This window comes from Anguilla rostrata, chromosome 1 (genome assembly GCF_018555375.3).
Source record: "Anguilla rostrata isolate EN2019 chromosome 1, ASM1855537v3, whole genome shotgun sequence".
NCBI classification, from domain to species: Eukaryota; Metazoa; Chordata; class Actinopteri; order Anguilliformes; family Anguillidae; genus Anguilla; species Anguilla rostrata.
In genome coordinates this window covers 9,260,245-9,276,287 of record NC_057933.1, presented here as the reverse complement: position 1 = coordinate 9,276,287, position 16,043 = coordinate 9,260,245, and the positions used below count along the sequence as shown (strand labels likewise).

Here is a 16,043-nt window from a genome sequence, read left to right as displayed (position 1 = left end):
AGGGTGGGAGGGGGGGGGAGGCTTAATGAAAGGTTTGTGCAGAAACGTCTTTGAGTTTGGGGGGGGGGGGACGTATGTCGTATTTCCCGTGGCCCTGGAACGCCTCCTATTTTGCTGTGGATTTTCAGTTATGTCGTGGGGAGGAGGGGAAGGGAATGTCAGCCAACAATGACTTGCCTTTGAACCGTGAATCCATCCAAACGTACTACACTGTTACTGTTTTGCTGTGGCCCATAGGGGTGTTAAGTATTCATCTTGCCTTGCCCTCCGTGACATAGCAGATGTGCTAATCTAATTTTCTTTGTATCCTTTGTATTGTTTTGTTTTTTTTTGTTTGTTTTTTTTAACCAAAATGTGTGCAGTAAGTTGCCTTTTTAAAATTTTGCTTCTGGAATACAGCAATCTGAATTTCCTGCTTAGAATTTCACACGACCACATACTTCTATGCTGTTTACCTCCATTTTGTCTTACCTTTTAAAATATCATACTTTTAAAAACTCATACTAAATTGAGTGACGTGCCGTCCTTCTCTCTGGTGAAGGAATGGAAGTTGTTCAAGGGTATTGCGGGGTTTTTTTTCTTTCTGTGTGTACAATTTATTTAGTTTTTATGTGCTGTATTATCTAACAGGGTTACTGACAGTATCACTGCTGTTGTGATTATTTAAATTATTTATTATTTTTACATTTGTTGATGATGGATGAAGGCCAGTGCTCCATGTTCACTACTGAAAAATGTTGGCACTTTCTACTGCTGATTTCAGTAAGATGACTTTTTCTATTGTAATGTGTCAATTTTACCGTAATTGGTATCCTTTTCTGAGTTAAAAGACAATGGCACCAAGTTTTAAGAATGGATCCAGAATAAAAATGAAAACTATGATAATGTGTTAATTTTGTCTTAAGCTTTGTTACAGTATCAGCAGATCAAATAGTGAAATGTGCTACACAAACGCACATATTCATTGTGAATACAATCCCCATTGTCGCTAAGTTAGAAGTCAGAATTACAGTCTGATTTTGTTCGTTTCTGTTGCTGCTGGTACATGACCACTGATAAACTAAAGGACTCTAAGGTACGCCGCAAACCAAGTCAGTGGGATTTCTACTCCTAAAGACATCATGATGTATGGATTTTTTTGCCCTCTGCAAATAACTCCGCATGTGAAGGTCACAAATGTTATAGTATTCTGGTACCGAGGGTATGGGTACATTCTTTTCTGTGTTCTGTTCATATCTTAGTGCAGCCTGAATTTTGTGCCTTTTCTTGGTAGAAAGACCGAGTCCCATAACAGTTGCCCTCAGTTATTTTTTATTACATTAAATGGTGGCTCATAACTGTGGGACTACTGTAATTCCAGTGAAATATTAACAGACACCTGCATATATCTGAAATTACAGTATATCTAAGTTTTCATGTAATGGGGTTGGTGACTACAATAACTAAAAACTTCTGTTTATCAGATGCTCCCAACCACCAAATGCACCCTGTCTGTTTCGATGAGCTATCGGAGCCAAAAGTATTTTCATTATAAAGCCTCTTCACAGATTTTCCTACCAAGTTATCTAGAAAGGCATTTCCTATGAGTCTGGTGTGATGAAATACAGGATTTGTACCACTATTCCTGACTTATTTGTGCCTGTTGGGTTTTGTCTGACATATCTTTTTGAACATTATAAGGACAGTAATAAAACAACTTGCATATCCTTGCCCTGTGTCTGCTGTTCCACACTCACCTCCACTGCCACACGTTAATTTACACTTAAACCTAACCTCACCCCTAATTCGGTTGCAAAGGTATCTTTCTGATGCATTTGATATCAAGCATAAAAAACGCTGTGTAACACTATTCTATGAGTCCCCATATTAGATGGTGTCTAGTTTGCTTGACCTACGAATCCATTTACAAAACTCCGTGACAGTACACAGCCATCTTTCACGAAGATCGTAAACTGTTGCAGGTTTTCCTCTTTCTCTTGGCTACCGCTACACATACTAAGGAAGTAAGGAAGTGGAAGCAGAACACATTTGCCATTACCCCGTTTATTACAACTGCTATTTATTTTGATTGATATTCGCCCTTACTCAGAAACTGGGTATATACAGAATTTAAGTCGCGTAAAATAACTCGTAACTCCTGTAACAGTGACACCATTACTTCTCGTCTAAAAGAGATATTTCTTCTTGTATGACTTCCTCACTCCCTACCATTAATAAAACGGGGTCGTGAGTAAAAACATTGAGGTGAAATATGTTTACACGGCAATACAAATTTATAGGCCTAATGCATAAAGAAATCGAGGTTGTAAGCTTGTCTATAGAGAACGCTAGCAAAGATATTTTTCTTTGTTAATGAAGTAATAATGATGTGACTGCATTCGAATCACTTAGAATTAAACTGTGTATTGCCTCTTCCTTATTTTTGTTGAGACTGAGATGCGTTACTTGCACTTCACGATCAAGAAATATAGATTATTGTGGGATTACTTTTTGTTGGAGCGGCATCGGCTGCACCTATCACTACTAGACATACCAAATTGTAAAAAAATAAAGCTGTGTCATTGGCTCGATGAACTGACGGTCAGTGGTTCGGCCATAGAGAATCGGGGAGGATAAAACAGCATGCATTTCCCTACTCCACATTTCCGGTTTTAAGCAAGCCTCGCTGCTGTGGTCGCCATTTTCCAGCAGACGTCTAACAAGAAGCAGGTAAGAGTAATGGGCCCATTTTGCGCATACATATTCGAGCGTATTCAGTTAGTATCCGTCGCCACATTAACACGTTTTTGTATGTACGTTAAAGCTGAGTTTTCTCACTAATTAGCTAAACATTATTCCTTTGCTAAGTGATGTGATGCCGATGGTAAGAAAGTTCACTAATAAGCGACGTGTTTCTGCTAGGTAGCTAATGGTAAAGCTACAAAATGAAGCCACACATGCTTTCTAGCTTCTTAAATTAGCAATAAACTAGCAAGTCTATGCTTTCGTATTTATACGATTTTTTTCTCTCTACAACCTGACGATATATGAGGTATTTGAATGTACATGCGACGGTTTATACATGAACGTCGTATCTCCAGCTGTGATTACCCGATAAATGGTCTTTCGGTGGCGTAGGCCTGTAACGAGGCCTAGCGTAGCTAAATTCGCCTGCTAACGTTATTTATTATCTAGTCCGTTGCGGCGATGTCGGAGTATTTAATTGGTTAACGTGCGTTATGTTTTTAATATACACTGCAGTAGCTGTACAATCTAGTTTAAACGACGTCTGTTCAATTTTAATCCGGAAGGAAACTCTGTAACGTTAGACCAGTTTGACCGAATGAACTCTGGACTGGAACCGAGGCCTTGTTTTGGGCGTTTGATTAGCTAGTTTGCTGACTTTGCTAAAGTGGGTGATCATTAAAACTTGTTGCTTCAGGCTTGCTCTTGTGGGGGTTTGTCTGTGAAGCATATTGTGACAATAGTTTGTGAAATGCGCTATATACATATATTTTGATTTGATTTAATCAGTTTTGATTCACAGACTCCAAGCAGCTAAGATGCCTAATATGAAATCGATTATATACTATTAAAATATTTTATCTAAATATTTCGCTAGATAGTCACAACAAGCAGGCGCTTTGGTGTTATTTTGGCTCGCTATGATCTACCAGACCTGTTAATTCGTAATCTATTGTTTGTCCTTGAGGTCAGTATTGTTTTGCCGTTAGCGAGGACTCTCTTTAAACATTCACCCACGTACGTCATGTTGGTCGGGTTAAAAAATAACCCTTGTAACAAACCTTCTCTACTTAGGTCGTGCTTTTCGTCAGCAAGAAAGAAACCATGAGTGGATGCCGGGTTTTCATCGGTCGCCTGAGCCCCCATGCTCGCGAGAGGGATGTGGAGAAATTCTTCAAGGGATATGGACGGATTCGGGAGATCAACCTGAAAAACGGGTTTGGTTTCGTGGTAAGTCTGGAAGTCATACGGTGAACGTCAAACGGGCGTTGTGGAGTGGATTTATTGACTGAAAATGTGTAATTTTGCTGTTATTTTTTTCAGGAGTTTGATGACCATAGGGATGCCGACGATGCGGTTTATGAGCTGAACGGCAAGGAGCTCTGCAGTGAAAGGTATTCATACCCTGAACATTTGAACGTGTAAGGCAGTGCACACAATGCGTTCTTCTGATAGCTAGTTTTAAAATGGTCGTTGAAGGTTTAACGTGGTGGGCCTAAGACTGGGTCCCGGGCTGTGGTTCACAGTACAGTGCACTTGTTTGCTTGCAGGGTGACTATTGAGCATGCTCGCTCACGTAGAGGAAGGGGTGGTGGACCTGGAGGAGCCGGCGGCGGCGGCGGCGGCAGTGGACGATTCTCTCCTCGTTTCAGTGGCTACCGCCAGTCTCGCAGTGGAAGTTCCAGGTAGGAAATGAATACCTGCACAGTTGCTGATAATCTGAGAACTGCTGTACAACACAGAATACCCTTAAAGCAAATTTGTGGGCCGTTTGTCAGTGGAAAATGAGTTGTTTTGCATAGTACCAGAACAAGAGTAAATGAGTAAGCACAAAGTATCAGGTTGCATTTGTTAAGTAGCACATCCAAGTTGTCAGTTCTGATGTCATTTTATTTGGTTTTTGAGTGGTATGTACTTCTCATTAGGTGCTTGTACACACAGTACCATGTATGTTAATGACCTGAATGGTTGTGCTGTGCTCCAGATATGGCCCACCTGTGCGCACAGAACACAGAATCATTGTGGAAAATCTGTCGTCTCGCATCAGCTGGCAGGTGAGAACGATTTGCTAACTCTAGATATCAGAACTTATCCCTCTTAAGTGTTTTTGTATAAAGGACATTGTGCCATTAAATATGAATGTTAAAGCCAGCCTTGTTTAATGTGAAAATATTTTCTTTTTCAAGAGTGGTCTGTTTTCATTGTCTGTTTTTTCCAAGCATTTTTAATAGTCAATATGGTAAGCCCCTTTTATTACTTAATTGAAATTGTATCAACTTTCAAAATGTTTTATCTTTGGCATAGATAGCCTTTTCTATTTTCATATGTACCATATTTGAATGCAAAAATACAAAAAGTTGATTATGTATTAAAGGCTAATCAAGAACATCTTAAACCTTTTTTTTTTTAAAACAGCTGCTCTTGTGTGGTTTCTTGTTACGGAGTTGCTTGCACAGCCCCCCCTCTCCTGCTGAGGCCAGGCACTGGCAGGGGAGGGGCGGTGTCTGATGTGCACAGCGCCTCCTCCTGGTTGTGTTCTGAATAGTGTCCATTTGGTGCCTCTCCCTACACGCAGTTGCCGGTGGTCTATATCTTGGCTGGGCCCCATAGCGGGTGAAAGTGGTCTAGCACAGGATAGCCTTAGGAGGGCTGTAGCCACAGTCTGGAGGGTCTGTGGTCTGGCATCCCCGCCTGCTGTTTACCCCACGTCCCCCACACTCTACCGTTTGGGTCATTTTCTGTTGCTGACGGAGCGGGGGTGTTGACAGTTGGGCGCAACCCCCCCCTACTTGGTCTCTGGTGGTTCCTTACTTGTGGAGGTCGGATTCCGAGACAAGGCCAAGGTCGTTTCTCGAGGGCTTAACACTGCATTGGTTCCGATTTGCTATTTGGACAAGTGGCTCTTTGCTAATGTCTTCCTGGGTATGGAACGGTAAGTAGTACATCACTCATGTGATTGGGTTTTTGTAAAGGGATGGGAGGAAAAGAGGGTTTATGTAGGAGAGATGGGGAAGGGGTAGCTTTAATGGGGACTGCATTCTAGTTTTCACAAATCTAGATTCTTTTCTAGTGTGAGAATTAGGATCATTTAGTGACTGGCACATTTTCAAACTGAGAAGGAACACCTTTAAAGAACATACTACAGATTGTAGATGATAAAAGTACACAGAGTTTTACAGAATGAATGCATTCCATAATAAATTAAATTTTTCATGCATCCAGAATGAACACCTCTTGGTGTCCTCCTGTGTAATTGCATGAAATGGCCACCTTTTTGACAAAGGTGCTGTCTAAATCCAAAAGGATTTAAGGCACCTCAACAGTCCTTGCAAGGTAATCTAAAATATTTGCGGAGTTTCATTTGGTTAAATTCAAAACGCAAAATTTTGCCCATGAAGCTCTCCCGTCTGAAATCAGTTGCTATTCCAAGGAACACAAACTTTGTCCCCGCCCCTTTCTCCTGCGTGTACTTTGGCAGGAAGGCGGGGCTCTGTATATTAATCAGTGCCACAGGGCTTCCGCAATTTGTGATTGGACATTGACCCAGTCTCGTCTCAAGATCTAGCCAACTGATTAGCCCAGTTAGTGGCCACAGGAGCAAATTGGTTCTGATAGGACAAAGAACCCCCCAACCCTCTCTGTCCAGTGGGTGAGACGACACTTCGCCCAACATGCCTTGTGAAGCCAATCTGCAGGGCCACTAATATTTTCACCCCTTAACCATTTGAGCCATTCCCTTTTCAGTGACTTTCTTGCAGAATTCTAGAATGTATTTTTAGAATTAATATTAGCGTTTTATATTTGATGTCTTGCTCTGTGCAGTGCTTCTCTTGTTCTAGGTTGTGAACGTTTTTTGTTTTTATGAACTGCTGCGATGCTACCTGCGGACTTACTCCGTGTTTAATTTATGACGCAGGATCTGAAAGATCTGATGAGGAAAGTTGGCGAGGTCACTTTTGTGGACGCCCACAGAACCAACAAGAACGAAGGGTAGGTTGCTCTTCCTGCGTTTCCCAGCTTGGCGATGCTGTTGGGGAAATTTGCCGTGAATGGAGTGTACGTGGCGTGGGAGCCTGGGTAGATTTATCTGCCCTTGGCTTGTTTCCCGGACCTGACATGTAGTTCTTTGCTTGGACCTTTACTGTACTTCCAGGTTCTTTATGCTTTTTGCCGCCCCCCCCCCCCCTTTCCCTTCTCCCAGGGTGGTTGAGTTTGCATCCCACGGGGACGTGAAGAATGCTATTGATAAACTGGATGGGACCGAACTGAATGGACGCAAGCTGAAGTTGTTTGAAGATCGCAAGAGGAAGTACGTATATTTCCTAGGGGTTGCATTGCCTAGGGGTTGTTCTGGTTAAAGTCTTGGTATACAGGAGAAGCTGACATTTTGGGGGTGAGGTTTGTTGTTGCCGTCTGTTTAATGTTTTAAAATGGCGGTGTCCTCTCTCTCCCTCCTCTAGCCGCAGCAGGAGCCACTCCCGGTCCCGCAGCTATTCCCGCTCCCGCAGCCGCTCCCGCTCCCGGTCCCGCTCCAAGTCCCTGAGCCGCAGCCGCAGCCGCAACAACTCCAGGAGCCGATCCCGCTCCGTGAGCCGAACCCCGGAGAAAAAGGTCCCCGGCAGGCCCGCCCCGCGCTCGCCGTCCCGCTCCCCGTCCCACTCTAGGTCCCGGTCCCGTTCCCCGACCCCGCCCCCCCAGAGGAAGCAGTCCCAGTCCCGCTCCCGCTCCCCCTCTGCTGAGAGTCAGCACTGAGGGCGGGCTTAAAAGAAAAGAGGCGGAGTCACGACTGCCATGACCACTGATGTGGGTGTGGCCGCCAGCGTAGGGCTTGAGACAACCTTGCTGCCATTGGTTGTTTGAAGACTGTTGGGGTGGGATGCTCAGAGAAATCTGAGAACCTTTTAAAACTATTCCTTTTGCCTCTGCTGGCATGTAATTGCGCCAGCTACAGTCCAGAACTGTTTTCTATCCCTGCAGTTAGATTTAGCTTTTTGTTCTTTTGTATGCCTGGATTGGGGGATTCTTCATTTTAAAAAAAAAAAAGGAAAAAAAAGAAGAAAATGAAGTAGCCCATTTTCCCCTGGGCTTCTATTAATTTTTATTAAGAAAAACGTAAGCTTTTTATTGAACTCACTGAAACGTATACAGTGTCCAGATGTCTTGTTAATGCAGCTTTCCATGTTGGTGATAGTTTGATCGTAATCAAATTTAGTTTCAAGCGTAGAGGCAGGGGAGAGTGACCGGCAAAACGGTCGCTTTCCCAGACTGTCGATCTGATGTGGATCCTGTGTATGCGACTAGTATTCTCTGGCCATAATCTCACAAGTGTTGACTCCTCCCCCTAGTTTCTGCCCATTTTTTTTTTTTTTTTTTTAAAAAGGGTGTTTATCTTGTCATGGCTTTCATTGTTCCAGAGTACAGAGAGCCTTGGCAACAAAAGCACATGACTATTTAATATTTAATGGCTGATTTGCAGACCGAGCTCTACTGCTTGGTCATTGTTTTTTTTGTTTTGTTTTTTTTCCTCCCCTCTTCCTCTGGAAGCATAAATATGTTAAAGAATGAGAGCGAATAGGGCAAAGTGAGATGGGCGATTATGCACTTGATTAATCTTTAAAGTGGGTGCGTGTACATAGTGTTCTGTTTAGTCCCTCACCTCAACTTTTTGTGTGCTGTTTTACACACACAGAGGTCTAGGACATGGTTGTAATGTGCATGTGGTTCCAGTTTTGTTTGTTGCTTTTTTTCTGAATTTTTTTTTATTTGGAGATGGACTTGTTTGCAGATTCTGACCTGGTTTGGTGCAAGGAGTGCAACATGCTTCTGTGCCCTGTAGTCACAGCAGGGGGTGGGGAAGGGGGCACTCGCGGCCCATGTTTAAGACCCGTTTGGTGGCCCGAGCAGAGTTCTACGCAGTTTCCACAGCCTGGCAACGACTGCCCCCACCCCCCACCCCCACCCCTGCACCAAAGCAAGAATGCCATCTGCGCTGTCCTCTCCCGTGCAGCTCGGTTTCAGGAACAGTCCGTCTGTGTTTACGGAGACGCTCGACTGGGGGAGCCTTGCGAGTGTGGGTAACGGCGAGTGAAATGTCAGATGTTAAAACTGTCGATTGTGGAGGCGATTTGCTACAGAAAATTAAAACTGATCCTACAGAAGTTTTGTTGCCTTTTTGTTTTTGTAGTGTCCTGTAGGTGGCGCTCTGTGCTTTGAAATGTAGCGCAATCCAGACTCGCTTGATTTGTCAACCAACGACGACAGCTGAAGACTGGGTCTTGGTGGCTTTTACCGATTCGTGTGTACTATATTAAAGGGTTTGCGTTTCCCTCAGGAGAAAATACTGAGCTTGGGTACTTTTTAAACCATTGTCTGTCTCAATCTGTTCATGGTTACTTTCACCGGACTCTGCATGATGCCATAAGAGGAGCCACTGTTCACCCGACACGTATAAATGTAGCAATTCTGCACAATCCTTATCTGCCTACGGTCAGTTAACACCTTTGATACGAAGTTGATGCACATCAAATATTAACTTTTGAACAACTGATGAATGCTTGTGGGTAGCAGTGGTAAGGCTTTATAGTAAAATACTCTCTCTACCATATCCCACACTCGGCTTTAATATGGGCCTACACCCCTGTGCATACTCTGTATAGGATGAGTCTAGATCCCTCTCCATGCAGTGAAATCTGTTTTGCAGCTTCCCAGACTATATATTCCATTTAGCTGACCAGGCAAGTTTGATGGTGTCTGACCTTTAATCAGAATCTAATTGGATGTGGTCCAAATCTAGATGAACAAACCTACCTTTCAATAAACAAGTATTAAAGGGTTTATTACACAACACTCAAGTCTGTTTCACATACATGAAATGAATTTTTTCTGTATGAATAGTTCTTGCAAAATTGAAGAAAATTTATTCCAAACACATTGGTCTGTATTCAGTCAACATATATCTTTGTCTTGGCTTTGACTTCTAAATGTGACTCTGAAACTTCTTCACAAACTTTGGTAAGTTTATTTTAGTGATTGCTGAACTTGCCAAAAAAAAAAATTCTTGCCTTTAGCAAATGTTGAATTCCACCTATTGTACAGAAGATAATCTGAACGTCACATGAGCCTGAAACGGTACTTCAGGCAGCAATGTCTTGTTAAAGTCCCACAATTTGCATTTTTACTTTAATATTACAGCGTCTACTGCTTACACCGTGCCACTGATCCGTCTACGTGTATTCTTTCCTCCATTTTGAGTTTGACATGGCGGAAAACAGCTCGTCTCCTCCGTAGGCCTGTATCACAAAGCGCTATTTCTGGGTTTAGCTGGATTGCAGGATTTTTCTGAGATAGAATGGATGGCTAGGCTACAGTGGTTTCTGCTCAGTGTCTGCAGATAATACTCCAGTCCAGACCTTTGGCTGTCGGGTAGCGGTGGGTTCGGTCTTCGTTTGAAGAAACCTATTTAAAGGGTGAGACATTGACTCCTCGGATGGGAATGTAATTACCTCCGTGCTGCTGGCAGCTGCGTGTGGAGCCCTGCAGCGGAAGCGTTGCACTCCCACTGTTCTCCTGTGCGCTCGTACTGTTCCGCACCAGGGCTTTCTCAGTAGCGTCCAAAAAAAAAAAAGTACTAAACTGAACATCCCAGGGCTCTGTGCCAACATTTCTACCAAGGGGCACATGTGCTCTGAAGTCGAAAAAATTCAAAAGCACGTTAATGCATCACAATTAGACGTGCTCCTAAACGATATCTACAGTTAGCGCACCCACAAAATGGGTGCACTGTCGTTGAGGAATGTTCCAGGTATGACCAATGAGAGGGCGATTACTGTGGCCAATTGCACACGTCAGCTCCCCGCTATACATTACCCTGCTACCAACCTAATGGGGCCAACATTCCCACCCCTACGCCGTGCCCAAAGACATCTCCCCGTGGGAGTGTTACAAAACACAGCCAACCGTTCAAGTGCAAACGTTCTGTCCAATAAACGGAATGTTTGAAACGTAAGAACGTTCTGCCTTTTCAATAATCCCTCGATGTCTGCTGTCATATGGGGGAGAGAGAGAGAGAATTGAAGGAGAGGAGCGTTTCTTATTGGATACAACTGTAAGCCTGTCAGAGTCCGGCGTGCAGTTAGGAGCCGCTAATGCAGGAGTGCATTCAGCAGCCCTGGCCAACTGAAACCTGGTGGGATGGCGCCAGTTCTGTTGCGTTACTGCGAGCTCCCACTCGTTCTTGGCCGATGACATCATGGTCCAGGCTCAGACCTGTGGGGGCTGTGCTATAGGGCTTGTCTTTCACGTCGGGCGCTTTAATCAGCTCCACCACTCGGAAGTCCAAGTGATTTCGCTACTTTTGTACTGTGAGCAGTGACACTTTGGTCCATTTTGTCTTACTTTGCAAAATAAGTATGTTAAAACTACCTTTTAAATACGATGCCACGTGATGTGGATGTAAGTGGTGTGCTTTTGTGGGAAGTTGAGCGTCAGAATGTATGTTATTGGATTCAATGCACAATTTGTGGGAGAACCTTAAATATTTTTTAATGTGTGAGTAAATAATCTCTTAGCATTTCACGTTGTACACATTTGAGAAGAAAATAAAACTAGAGGACTAATTAAAGGTGTGCTCTGAGTGGCAATGCTTCACATTTTGATTAATGCTGCAGATTTGTTTTTCACGTTATTTCAAACATTCCTCAATTCAGCCACAGTCCAGACACGATCTATGAACTTGTTTCTGCCTATACAGGTGATGAGGAGATGCATTTGCATGGATTTATTTTTTTATGCAAAATATTCCCTCAGTGACATCAGTCAATCACAGATGTCTATGTAAAATTCTGGTTATGGTATCTGGTATTTGCTAGGGAACGATTGTCCACCAAACAAAAACAAAAATGAATATATTACATTACATTACATTACAGGCATTTGACAGACGCTCTTATCCAGAGCGACGTACAACAAAGTGTATAACCATAACCAGGAACAAGTATGTTGAAAACCCTAGAGAGAAGTACCGTTCCAAGTGCAGGGAACAACCGCATAGTTCAACTTGGACCCTGAAGGTTAAACTGATTAACACTAACACAAACGAGAACATTAACAACACAGTCTATGCACAAATACAAGCAGTAGTTAAGACAAGTGCGTTAACTAAGTCACCTACGAAACAGCTACCTAGTTACAACCCTAAACTGAGTCAATTAAGAGATTATAGGGAGGTAGGGAGGGATGGGGGGAGGTGCAGCCTGAAGAGGTGAGTCTTCAGTCGTCGCTTGAAGTGGGTCAGTGTCTCAGCTGTTCTGACCTCCACGGGGAGGTCATTTCACCATCGTGGGGCCAGAACAGACAGGAGACGTGTTTGGGAAACGCAGGTGCGAAGAGGGGGAGGTGCCAGGCGTCCTGAGGTAGCAGAACAGAGGGGTCTGGCTGGCATGTAGGGTTTGAAGATCTTGTGGAGGTATGCTGGGGCTGATCCCTTGACTGCCTGGTATGCTAGGACCAATGTATTGTATACAATATTGTATACAAAGGAACTGGGTTTCTTCAAATGTGTTAGAATGCTCATTTGTGACTTGTCTTGTAGCTGATTAACTTGTTTTCATGATCAATGCATCTTCCCTCGCTTCTGCAAGATATTTTGTCTCTTCACCAAATGAACTAATTTGCTTTTTGTACAGCTTTGTAATTTTGTTGCATATATTAGAGGCCCCATTGTTGTAGATGTGTCCCTGGATTGATTAGGAAATTCCTGGATATAATTGCAGAAAAGTATATACATATATTCCGTATTAATGTTAATGTAGTCAATTCTTTTTAGGTAAGATCACTGCTTTAAATTTAGAATCTTTGCATGTAAATCCTTAAACTGGGGCACAAGGGTAGTAAAAGCCAAACTGCTGACAATGCAATTAGTGAATGCTGCACTTTGGTCTTTGGAAGGTTTTCAGGGGGAACAATAACTTCCTATTCCATCTAGTAATTTGTGGGAAAGGTTAATCTTTTATTTGTGAGTATCTGTATAACTATCCCTGCATGAGCACTGTATTAGTGTAGGAGGAGCTACAGGTTAACCATTGTCAGATGACCTCCGTGGGTTCTCTGAAAGAACCATCAGCAGCAACAATAATGGGGGAAAAGCAAAACAGAAGATAAAAAGAAGGAACAATGGTATATCCCTAGTAAGCAAGGCCAGAATCTAGACTTCTAGGAAATCTAGGCAAAGAGAAGTTTTGATGTAAACAGACTAGGTCGACCCCAGTATAGCTCAGGTTTCACCCGGATGTAGCCTGGCTGTGTCCTACTCAGTTAGAAAACTTTCATTTTTCAACCACCGGATTTTCACCTGAACACTTAGATGGCATTTTATCGACTTAGCACCGACTTCTCAACACAAAGATGTTCACTGGGATACTGACAGAGGAACACCTTCATATATGTAACATCTGATGTAATGTTTTTGGGCCGCAAGCATTATCAGATTTGAGTTGCAATTATGTTCCCCTTGACAACAGCATAGCACTTCCAATAAGATGAAAAAGCTGCCTTCACTCTTTTGTCTATCTCCTCAAGGACAAGCCGTTTCTTATTCTTTCATGAAATTCATAAAGCATAGTTATGAAACCACATCTGTTTTTCAATGACAAACCAGGAAATTAATGTGCTGCTTCTCTCGGACCATATTGAAACGCAATCTTTATGGTGAAAAGAGAATTGAATACATATAATCGTTATCCTTGGCCTCTGGAAATTCAGATTTTTCAGATTTGTTTCAGAGAAAAAAATCACACAAACATGGGATATACATAGGCTGTTAAGTATTTTACAAATTAGTTTTTGAAAAATACATTATTTCATTGTTGATAATTTTCTGTCTTGCAGGTATCAAATGTATATTTATCTATATTATGAAATTAACATCCTGTATAGGGGCACAGTTGTACTGCGCTATTCATGTACATTATTTGTACAAATAACAGTCAAAACATTCTGCACATTAGCCTATTTATTACAAATATCTCTTCATATTTGAAATAATAACTTGAGGGTTAGACCACAAAATGACTACAATTTCAATGCCCAATTTTACTATTTGCAGTCTAGTGAGACACTTTTAGTCTGAGCAACTTACTAAAGTGCATTTCACATGCTAACGCGAGTGGAAAACCAGGCGGACAGCAGCATTCTGGAGCAGCTGCAGTGGCCTGATTGCACAGGTCGGTAAGCTAGCCAGCAAGGCCTTACAGTAGTCCAGGTAAGCTATTACAAGTGCTTGCGCAAGTAGCTGTGTAGCCCCTTGGGTGAGGAAGTGGCAGATTCTCCTGATGTTGTCAAGGGATAAATGGTAAATGGACTGCATTTATATAGCGCTTTTATCCAAAGAGCTTTACAATTGATGCCTCGCACTCACCCATTCACACACACCAATGGTGAAAGGGTGCCATGCAAGGTACCAATCAGCTCGTTGGGAGCAATTAGGGGTTAGGTGCCTTGCTCAGGGGCACTTCGACACGCCCAGGGCAGGGTATCGAACCGGCAACCCTCTGACTGCCAGACAACCGCTTTTACCTCCTGAGCTATTTTGCCCCCGACAGGGGGAGGGAGAATCTAAAGGACAGAATGGTTGCTGCAGTTTGTTCACAGGGACTTAACTGGTCAACCAGAGTCACACTAGGATTCTTATTTGAGTGGGCAGAAGAAACTGCAGAGCCATTGGCAGTAATTGAAGCATCGACGATGCATGGACAACGCATTTCCCGGGGGGAACAGGGGTTCTGTCTTCCCCAGGTTGAGCCTCAGGTGATGGGGGCAGAATTTGGGTGTTGAAGGGAAAAGGGTGTCCATTTTTCAAGCTTCACTATGACACAACTTAATGTGCATGATTAACCGGGCCCTCTTCACTAACATTTAGCAGACGCTCTTTTCCAGAGTGACTTACAATGCAAACACAAAGATCAGGGATTAAAGTTCAGCTATTCCCTAGAGGGTAAAGTAAGGTCCCGAGGGAGAAAACAAATGCAAGCTGTGCAGACACGATTGACAATTTGCCAACTTTTAATCCAAGTTAATAATCGAACATTAATCTAAGTTATACAATCAATCTACGAAAACTACAATAATGAGCATTTGACTACATTAACTGAACTCTGTTGACGATGAGTCATGTCTCAGAAGAGCTGTAGAAATGTGCATATCGCCCAGTCCAGTTTAGTGTATGACAGAATGTGAGCAGGTATTTATGAGTGCATGCGTGTAGATAGTTTTTATTTTGTCAGACTGCATTTGATCAACCAATTAGTGAGGTAAAATATGAAATTACACCATTTTAATGGATCACAGTGATGCCTAAATAATTAAAGAGAACGCCATTCTATATCATAGCCTAAGTGCTTCAGCGTTTGGCGCGGCAGCCACCATATATAGCTGTAATAGAATGGCATTCTTTAATACCTCGATTGACTCGCGTAGATTGTACAACACAGATAGCAATGATTTGTGTTCATTAAAAAAGGAATACTTAACTGGTATGTAGAGGTACTGTTATATTAGCATGGATGTAGAATCTGACTGGACAACAGGATTATTGCAGGGTGGGTTGATAAAGATTCTAGTTATTTCCTTGCAGTAAATCCTTATTCGGGAGACCTTGCGCAACTGGGATTTTTGTACATCGACCATTTAGGAAGCTGGACATGTTATTAAGCTTGAATTAAATTAAACACTTTGCTCGGGGATAAAATGGCATTGAAGCACCTGGGATTCGAGCGGATAATCGTCTGAGTGATTAAGTTCCCAAGCCACTCAAACCCACTCAGAAATTATATAGCAAGTCAATGTAAGAATAAATGTCCGTTATCACTAGCTATCGGACCCAACGCATTCGTGTTTGCAGGAGGCTTCATTCGTTAAACAAACCAAACTGCTGCAGCTTATGCAAGGAACAATAGGCCCGATGAGAACAAAATGCGCCTGAACTCTACTGTGCTGTTGTTGCCATCGAGACATACAAGAGCGGTTGTTGCGGGTAGCGAATCCAGAATAACGAAGTTCCGCATCGCACCTGGGCGTAACCCATCAGATCAGCAATGGGATCGTTATAGCATATGATGCCAGCTTCAGCAGTGGCACTACTTAAAACACCATTAAGTTGTGGTGTAGCCTAGGCTGCTCCTTTTCGCACTGCCATTACTTGCGAATTTTCTGGACACGGAATTTGGAATGGACGTGTTGTTCGATATGAAATGTCATTCGAAATCAACAGTGGCATAGCTATAAGAACTGGAGGCACACACACGTGCGCCCTCCACGGGTAAATA

At 42.8% G+C, this 16,043-nt stretch overlaps 2 protein-coding genes across 4 annotated transcripts in view; both read left to right on the top strand.

Moving 5' to 3' along the window:
- Positions 1 to 2,584: 2,584 nt before the first annotated feature.
- Positions 2,585 to 8,882, top strand: srsf5a (serine and arginine rich splicing factor 5a). The gene is made up of 8 exons (XM_064320677.1): positions 2,585 to 2,709; positions 3,799 to 3,954; positions 4,048 to 4,118; positions 4,275 to 4,409; positions 4,709 to 4,778; positions 6,641 to 6,714; positions 6,926 to 7,033; positions 7,185 to 8,882. Exons 2-8 carry the CDS (start codon positions 3,829 to 3,831, stop codon positions 7,474 to 7,476), a joined length of 876 nt encoding a protein of 291 aa, XP_064176747.1. The 5' UTR covers positions 2,585 to 2,709; positions 3,799 to 3,828; the 3' UTR covers positions 7,477 to 8,882.
- Positions 8,883 to 15,298: 6,416 nt separating this feature from the next.
- pacs2 (phosphofurin acidic cluster sorting protein 2) overlaps positions 15,299 to 16,043 on the top strand; it is a 67,501-nt gene continuing 66,756 nt past the window's right edge. The window contains exon 1 of one of the 3 annotated variants that reach the window (XM_064320558.1): positions 15,299 to 15,317. Coding sequence is in view for 1 of the 3 variants with exons in the window: in XM_064320383.1 (XP_064176453.1) it covers positions 15,969 to 16,036 (68 nt within the window). In the remaining 2 variants the exon portion in view is untranslated. Of the gene's footprint in view, positions 15,318 to 15,597; positions 16,037 to 16,043 lie in introns of those variants that run through there. The other 2 variants (XM_064320383.1, XM_064320276.1) reach the window with 2 other exon arrangements.

What these genes read in the sequence shown, in the direction of transcription:
- srsf5a (XM_064320677.1), top strand. Translation starts at nt 3,829, where the DNA reads ATGAGTGGATGCCGGGTTTTCATCGGTCGCCTGAGCCCCCATGCTCGC. An exon ending in AAGGAGCTCTGCAGTGAAAG is followed by an intron (nt 4,119 to 4,274) that starts GTATTCATACCC and finishes GTTTGCTTGCAG; the next exon opens with GGTGACTATTGAGCATGCTC. An exon ending in TTTGAAGATCGCAAGAGGAA is followed by an intron (nt 7,034 to 7,184) that starts GTACGTATATTT and finishes TCCCTCCTCTAG; the next exon opens with CCGCAGCAGGAGCCACTCCC.